The 8,602-nt window shown below is 48.7% G+C and overlaps 1 protein-coding gene across 10 annotated transcripts in view; it reads left to right on the top strand.

Annotated features, from left to right (window-relative positions):
- The first annotated feature begins 545 nt into the window (after positions 1–545).
- FAM193B (family with sequence similarity 193 member B) overlaps positions 546–8,602 on the top strand; it is a 30,789-nt gene continuing 22,732 nt past the window's right edge. For 4 of the 10 annotated variants that reach the window (XM_005209221.5, XM_005209217.3, NM_001046433.2 and 1 more), the window contains exon 1: positions 546–829. In XM_005209221.5, the coding sequence (XP_005209278.1) occupies positions 620–829 (210 nt within the window). In that variant the 5' untranslated portion in view covers positions 546–619. Of the gene's footprint in view, positions 1,918–3,092; positions 6,775–8,602 lie in introns of those variants that run through there. The other 6 variants (XM_010807165.4, XM_059888320.1, XM_005209220.5 and 3 more) reach the window with 5 other exon arrangements.

Genomic DNA, 8,602 nt, shown 5'->3' with positions numbered 1-8,602 from the left:
GAGTCTCCCTGTCCTAAGCACCAAACGCTGGACTCCCCGTGGACCATACACTGAAAATAAGGATCTAAACAATCCCTTCGTCCCATTCAGCTCAGGCTGTCCACAAGCCCATGAGTTCTGGCTGGCTGATGCTGAGCAACCGTTTCACCTTTTGTAGCCCCCGCTTTCACCGCTGCAAAATAGGAGCTATCGCACCTGCCAGGTCGTGTAGGTACGAGAAGTCGAGTCACGGCTGTGAAAGTAGCGGAGCACTATAGAAATTACTAATATTACTAACATTCACTCATCCATTTAACAGCCAGTTTTGAAGCGCCCAGGGCCGTGCAGCACGGTTACTACAGCGCACACCCGCTCCTGGCGCAGGTCTCATCCGCGGAATCCCGAAATGAGGAGGGCGTTTCCTCACCAGATTTACTCTCCCGCAGAACTCCGGGTAGTGACCTTATGCAAAATGGCGCAGGCGGCCTCGGGGGCTAGTGCGGCGGCGCGGACTCCGTGTGCCCTCTGACCTGCTGGCAGCGGTGGAGGGGGAGCCGGGCGCCGCCATATTGGCTGTTGTCCTGTGTGGGGAGCGGCGGCGGCGGCGCGAGTGGAGCAAGGGAGAGGCGCGAGAAGCAGCATGACTCGGAGGCGGAGCAGGCCGAGCGGCGGCGCGGGCCGGCGCGAGCGGGCGCGGGCCACGGGGCCGCAGAAGCCCCAGGCGCCGGAGCCCCCACCGCCGCCGAGCCTGGAAGCGGGAGCGGGTGCAGGGCCCCCGGAGGCGCCGGCGGAGCCCTACCGCGACGACCCCAGGGAGGAGGACGAGCCCAAGCTGGCGCCTGGTCCCCAGGTAGGAGCGAGCGAAGCGAGTCTGCCTGCTCGGGTTCTTTCACCTCCCCGGAGTGGGGCTGGGACGGGCTTGGGGATGGACCATTCCCGGCTGGGACCAGAACCTTAACCCTGAGGGCCAGAGCTGAGGCTTTCTCCCCCAAGGCGGGAGTGAGCCTGGACCCTTTGGTCCAAAGCCGAGGCACGGCCCGTCCGGTTCTGAGTGAGACCAGCCTCTCTGCCCTCTCCCGCCGCCTCCGGGATACATTCTGGCCGCACACCCACTAGGACGGCTCTCCAGTTTTAAGGCCACAGCTTAGCTCTGTGCCCTTCACCTTCCCTGGGCCCACCTGCTCCCCACCCACCCACAGGCCACGTCGGGGCTGTGGGCCCTGGAAGGCTGCAGCCTGTTCCTCTCCACCCCCTCGGGAGCAGCTCCACCCCTTCCCCTCGCTGCTCTCTCAGCAGCTGTGCCCCCAGCATCTGTCTCCAGGGCGTCCCCCTCAACCCCGCCCCGCCTTGCCCAGCTGAGCAGTTGAAGCAGACAGCCAGGCTGCCTAGAAGACTTATTTGGTGGGGCTTCTGTGCTGAGTTGGAAACCCAGCAAAGCCTGCTCTTTCTCCCCACTATACCCCTGACCCACGAGGCAGCCCACCCAAACCCTCAGATCCCTGGGTTTGGCGAGTCCTGCTGAAAGTGAGCAGTAGGAGGACTCTCCAAGGCTTCCAGCTTGCCACCTGGAAGAAGGTCACTTTCTTTTGAGCAAAGGAGATAATAGGAGGTACCCTGCCAGTGTTCACTGCGAAGCTGGGGTGGCATGAGCCACAGTTGCTCTGGGAGGGTTGTGGCACCTGGGGCTGGGTGGCTCGCCCTAAGCTTGCTCTGACAAAAGAGTTTTGAGTTGGTTTTTTGGATGAGTCTGCCGAGGAAGGCAGGCTCCTGCAGGAGTCTTGGAGGGTCGGATGCAGCGCCGGATGAGGATGAGGCGTGGCGGAAGATGCGTTTGGCTCTGCAGACACTGCATCGGGCAGCAGGGGACTCTGGGAGGCTGGTGCAGCCAGAAGGCATGGCTCTTGACAGCCTTCTAGTAGAATCTCTGGAATTGTGCATGTGAGTGGGGACGCTGTTTGGGGTACCATTCCCAGAAAGCCTTTCCTGACCTCCCCAGCTGTGTGAGGTGCCCCTCTGTCCCACAGACCCCGTGCTCTTCTCTGATAGCACTCCCCGTTCTACAATGACATAGTCTGTTGATGTGTCTGTTCCCCCCACTGAACTGTGAACTCCGCAGGGGCACAAATCATGCTGTCTGTCCCCAGCCCTCCACACGTAGCCCTGGGCCTTGCTGACACAGAGTAGGAATAATTAGGTGAATGAGAGAGAATGAATCCGTTGAGAACCTGAAATTACTGTAACCCAGTTTTTATACTGTCTCCTTTGTGTCTCAGATCATAGTAAGATTTTTAATTAATGAAGATGTCACCACTTACTGAGTGTGAGAAGCCCCCACTTCATCCCCATCCCCTACCCTGGGCTGAGACTGTTTCCAAAGGACTCCTCAAGTTGAGAACTCAAGTTGGACCCCACCCTTGCCTAGTTTAACTTCCCACCCTGAAGCTGTTTCCCCCTCTAGCCTTCTCTGGGCCCCTGGGAGTGCTGTTCTCCAGAAGAGGAAGGTAGGGGAAGGGAGGGTCAGGGAGCTGTTGTCTTCTCTTGTTTACCATTCAGGGTCCCCTGCCACTTAACCAGCCTATAGTATTCATGGCCAGAAAGTTTGGTTGATGGCATAACCATTTGGTTTTTATTTAGGTCACAGTTTTAACATGATAGATTCCTACCTCTTCCACTGCTTAACCTTTCAGTTAATTCATTTATTCACGCTAGGCATTTTAAATACCTTCTCGGCACCCCTGTGTTCTCCTCAGCATTTAGCGGGAATGTGATGAGTTAACCATTGATATAATTATTAGTCTGCTTTTGCTTTGTAAACTCTTTAAAGTGTAGGAACCAAGTCAGTCACTATTGTACCACTAAGCCTGGTGATTGATAAATTCTAGTGAATGAAGATATAAATACTATTAATCCCATTTTTCAGACAAAGAAACAGAGACTCAGAGAAACTAAACATTTACCCAAATAACTCCTACTATAGGTACACCTACCACCACCCCATAAAGTACCTTCTTATGTACTGTGGGGTATTTAGCAAGACTGTTTTTTTAACTCTAGCTGAAATAGGTGAAACAAACGAACAAACTTCTGACTGAGCCCTGTTTTTGCTGGGGAAGGGGGTTCTGGGTGCCAGAAGCAGACCTTCGTGCCTTGGTGAAAAGCTCCTGCTGAAAGAATGGGGTCAGTGCTTGCTCTGCCTGCAGGCGTACCTTTGGCGAGGACCTCTGGCTCCCACCACCACTTAGCCCCCTGTCTCAAGCACTTAGAGTGGGTGAGTAAGGTGAAAGTCAGTGTCGAATGCCACACTGAAGCCAAAGCTGGAGAATGGGATCACTTTCAGTCTACACACAGGGTTTAATGCCCCAAGTCACATGTTTTGTTTCTTTTTTTGTTTTCATTTGAGCCAGTATTTTTAAAAATCAATTCCCCACAAAACTGGATTTGTGCCATCTGCTGCTAAAAATCTGGTACTGCTAGGCCCACGTTTCCAGAAGTTAGTCATCTGCAGTCTCTGGGAAGTGTCTGCCCTCTTCATCATATGAAGGACACCTGATCTGTGCCAGGCCCTGGGCTAGCTGGTATACAGAAGTGAATCAACTGTGGACCCTCCTCACAAGGGGCTCATTTGGTCGAGAGAACATGTATATAGTAGTCATGGTAAGGCTAGAAGAGCATTGCTTTCTCTGAGTTAAGGCTCATAGGCCTCTCTGGTTCCATCCAATCTCCTTTGCTTATTTTCATATTTAAATGCAAGACCTTGAACTTAATTGGAATCCCAAAAGCCCTTTCTTCTAATTGTTTAGGCCCCTAAACAACATTGATGCATTCACTAAAAACCCAAATCCTCGTTTGTTTGTTTTCCCCATGAGAAGACTAAAATAGTTATAGCCTTCTTGGTGAAGGTGGCGGGAGTGGGGGACGAATTACAAAGCAGTTGAAGGAGGCAGAGAGACATAGTATTGAATCTTACAGACTTGGGGTGAGCTTCCTGCTCAGTCTCCTGGCTTTGTTACTCCAGGCATGTTTCTTCCCGTCTTTAAGGCTTACGCAGCTTCACAAGAGAATGTGGAGCAGCCTGCATAGCATCTAGTGCTCCTCATGCCGGAGCTAGAATTGGATATGGCATGTGGCAGGAGCCATTTGGCCATCCAAAGCCTGTGTGTTCTCACCTGCCGGCTCCGCTGGCTGTTTCTAGTTCTCTTGGGCCACTCAGCTTGCAGTCCAGGTGCACACTCACTCAGTAAACCCCCAGGAGACTCGCTAGACTATAAACTGGCGTTGGTGGGGGTTGAGCGCATCCTGTCCTTCCTGTCTCTCCTCTGCAGCTTCCCGTGGGACTTTGCCCAGCCTAGTTTAGAGGAACTCTAGAGACCTGGCTCCACCACTGCTCAGAGTTGAACCTACTCCCTCATGGGACAGGAGCAGATGACAGTATCTTTATTAAAATCATCTCATTATATTGAATCCACTCAGCAGGTATTAACAACCTCTGTGCCAAGGCCTTTATTCAGAGCACACAGATGAACGAGATAATCCCTCTACTGCCCACCTAGCCATTTTAAATGCAGGTAGGAGGAAATAATGCTGAGTAGAGATCCCTGTCACCTCTGGTCCTTTGTAAACCAATAGAGCTTCACTATGTAGAAATGCCAAAAGACCTTTGAAGATTAAAACATACTTCCTAAAATTTTAAATTTCCTTAAAATTTCCCAGAACTATTAAGTTTAATATATGTTAGATGTACAATTAATATCCTAATACCTTCACTTACTAAGCCTAGAATTTTGTGAGCTTGGGCTATGTTTTTAATTCATTTCTGGAGTATTTATTGCACATGGTTCTTATGTGTTCAATGAGTGGCTGTTAAAAGAAACGTTAGGTTTCTGGCACCTTATTCTTAGTGCCTGCACTGCTAGGCCAGGCTGGCATTCACTCATTCATTCAGGCCCGTTACACACGCACTATGCCCAGCCTTCCTCTCACCTAACCTGCTGTTCACTTATTCTACCAATACTAATAGACTCCTGGTCTGTGCTGGGTCCTGGGCTAGCTGGTAATATAGAAGTGAATCAGACATGGTCTCTCCCCACAGGGGCTCCTGGTCTAAAGAACATATATGTAATAATTACAGTTAAGCTAGAGGAGCATCACTTCCTCTAAGTTGAGTCAAATTCTAGATCCTGGTACACACCTTTAGAAGTGTTTTCAGCCTTTTGTTTGGTTTTCTGTGTATAAAATGACAGTGATACTGGACTCAAACTAGGGTTCAGCAGGCACTGCATGTCAAGCACTGAACACATGTAGTAGCTATGATTAGTATAGTGCTTTGTTTTGAGGATGCACAGATGTGATAGCCTAGAAAGGCTTCTTGGAGCTGAGGCTTCAAGGTCAAGTAGAAGGTCCTCCAGAGAAGGTGAGACAAAGCGTCTAGGCAAAGCAAGCAGCGTAGACAAAGACCCAGAGTCCAGAACTGCCCAACTCATGGAGAGTGGTGAGAAGTCTGACGGGAGAGTTTAGTAGGTTTGGGCTTTAATCTATAGGCTATGAGGAGTCAACAAAAGATGTGGCAAAGTGAATGAGAGCGTGGGAGGAAGTAATTTTCAGTAGAAGCAGCAACTGTGATTGCTTGATTCTACCTCTCTCTCACCCCAGCCTAACTAATGATCAGATCCCCTGTGCTTTGCTAGACCCTATCCCAGACCTAGAGTCTCTGGGTCTGGAGCCCAGGAACCTGTTCTTAAATTGCCTCAGATGATTTCTGATATGTGGCTGGGTCTGGGAACTGTTTAACTGAGCATGCCATGGGGATCTCTCTGGAGGCCTAGAGTATTCTTTAAAGAATGGAGCTTCCTGGAGAAAGAGCTTTTCCCTAAGCAGAAGAAGAAGCAGCCTTAGTTTTTAAAGAAAAAGCAAACTTTTTCCAGTTTGCCATTTGTCCATATTCTCCAACTGCTAATCTTTCTTTGTGTATCAAAACATGTGCTGCCATCTCTGCTGAACAATTGGGATGCAGTGACTCATGAGATACAGGCCCTGCCCTTGAAAAGCTCACAGTGCTATGGAGAAGACAGATTTTGACAATCGGGGTACACGTGATAACCTCTGTTCAGGAGACATGTAAAAAAAGTGTTAGGGCATCCCCTAACACAGAGCAAAAGCACAGTTTATTTTGCCGGTAGACTTAAGGGAATGTAATACCCAAACTGAGCCTCAATAGGAAGAGGCAAAGAGGACAGTGTGAGTGAAGATACATTTGATGAATTGGGGAAAGGGAATGAATATCGTGGAAAGGAGTGGTTCTTGGTTCTTCGTGGTGGAATATGCAGAGCAGAAAAGAACTGAGAAGAATGCTTGTGTCCTCGGAAGGACCCTGTGTTTGCACCTTTCAGTTCTGTGCCCATGTTCCCACCCTCATCCTTCCAAGTGCAAGATGGATGAACATGGTGCTGTCCTATAGGCCACCTCTCCTTTATTCCCTCCCTAAGACTCTTAGCTATCCAGCTCCCTTTGTGGTTTCCCCCGCCATTCTGAAGTGAATAGATATAGAGAAATTAAGGCAGAAAGAAGGGCCTAGAAATATTGAAGGTTCTTATTACGAAGTTGTAGCCAGAGAACATGGACTGGGGGGGTTAAAGAGACCTTGAAGGTCATCTGTCTAGTCTTCTGTCCTGTGCTTCAAGTAATAACTTTGGATTGGGCAAGTCTCACTTAGTAAGTTTCCCTGTCATTTCTTCCAGGACAGAAGAGGAAAGAAACTAACGGGTATTGAGCACCTACTGTGTGCCAGGCCCAGGCCAGGTACTTTACATAATTTATTTCCTTCTGTCCTCACGACTCTGTGAAGTATGGTTTTATTCTCATTTCATAAATGAGGAAATTGAGGCTCAAAGAAATTCAGTAATAATCCAAGATCATACTGAAAATGGCAAAACTTGGATTTGAACTCAACAGTCTGTCTTCAAAGGTCATTCTCTTCATCCATGAGAACTCTGTTGCCATTACAGAGTAGTCGGTAATAAGGTTTGCCTGAGATTCCAGGTAAATAAGCAGGAGCTTAGGCCTTCCCATGACTGATTGCACCCAGGAAACAGGTTCAACAGGTGAACTAGCCTTTGCAGGTAGAGGGCCACTGGGGTCAGAGAGACTCACTGCTCTATCCTTGACTCAGCCTGTACAGCCGGAGAGAATTCTCCACAAACTGACTTTATGTTGTGAAACTACTGTCCTGTCTCCTGGAAGGACCTGAGCCAACAGCCTGAGTGGGAGTTTGGGTGAAAGCTCAGGGCATGGAGGTGTAGTTGTATTGGCTCCCTAAGAATTAACTATACCTCTGATGGCCAGCATTAGAATGGTCTGAGATTCTTAGCCCTGATGCCTTCCCATTAGTGACCTGGAGTGACGCAGCCATGCCTTTTCAGCATAGTATGTTGGGCTAGTTGGGCTATGTTTTAGTTCCTGTCCTTTGTGTAGAGCAGCTGAGACATAAGCCAGATGGCTTAAACATCATGTATTTATTCAGTGAATGCCTGCTATGTGCCAGGTCCAAGCCAAGCCTAGTTCCTGGACTCATTTAAATGGCCAGGGTCCACTCCCTGCCCCCAAAGAGCTCCCATTCTACAGGGGTTTGGGAGTGGGCAGAGGATATGTGTCTATGGCACAATGCGATAGACACTGTACTAAAAGAATTCTGCTTAGCCTGGTCCAGCAAAAGCTTCATCAACCTTTGACCAAGATCTTAGAGGATGAGCAGGAATTTCCTGAGGAGCAAAGCTGAGGTTTGATAGGGCACGGTGTATCTGAGGAATAGTACAAATAGAACCTATGGCTCAGGGTGTTAAGCATGGAAATGGAATATGGAGAGATCAGCTGGGGCCACGTTATGAATGCCACGGGCCAAAAGGTATCATAGTGAGAGTAGCAAGCTCCACCAAAAAGGAGCCTAGAGATGACAAGAGACCAAGGTAGGAAAGAGGAGGTAAAGGAAAGAAATCTTCAATAGATAGAAGATTGAATATCCAATATCTTCAATGGATAGATATGTGAGAAGGCACAATATAAGCTTAACCTTAAGGAGAGAATCCCAATGTCCTAATTGGTTGTTTTTAATTTATATTTATTATTTTGTTTACTGATTATAATTGTATATTATTTTAATATGTGTTCCTGCCTGATTATCCAAAATGAATATGAGGCATCCTGGGAGTTTGGGAGCATTGACAACCCTGTGCATGAACCTGCCTGGTTTTATGCATGTGTTCTTAAGGCAGGAACTCTTGTTTCCTAGCACCTAGCACAATGGTTGGCACCAGGTAGAGGATCTGAGGATGTTTGTTGAATGAGGGAATGAGTGGATGAATGGAAGAGTGAGTGGTAATGACTGGGCTAAGTTTTTCTAGGCTGGGGAACTAATCACTTTCTCTGCTTTTGGAAGGGAATTTTAACTGTTGTTGTCTGCCTGCCTCGGTGACAAGGAGGCTTTTGGAGTTGGGCCATTTCTGAATAGAATTTAGAAACTGTCACAGGGCTCCTGGGTAGATACAGCACTGTGTCTTGGGGGAATCCTCTATAAACATATACTAACTCTTGGGAATAAAAGGAACCCATGAAAGAAATGAGAGCAGGTTTG

This window comes from Bos taurus, chromosome 7, assembly GCF_002263795.3.
Source record: "Bos taurus isolate L1 Dominette 01449 registration number 42190680 breed Hereford chromosome 7, ARS-UCD2.0, whole genome shotgun sequence".
Classification (NCBI taxonomy): Eukaryota; Metazoa; Chordata; class Mammalia; order Artiodactyla; family Bovidae; genus Bos; species Bos taurus.
This window is presented reverse-complemented; position numbering and strand designations above follow the sequence as displayed.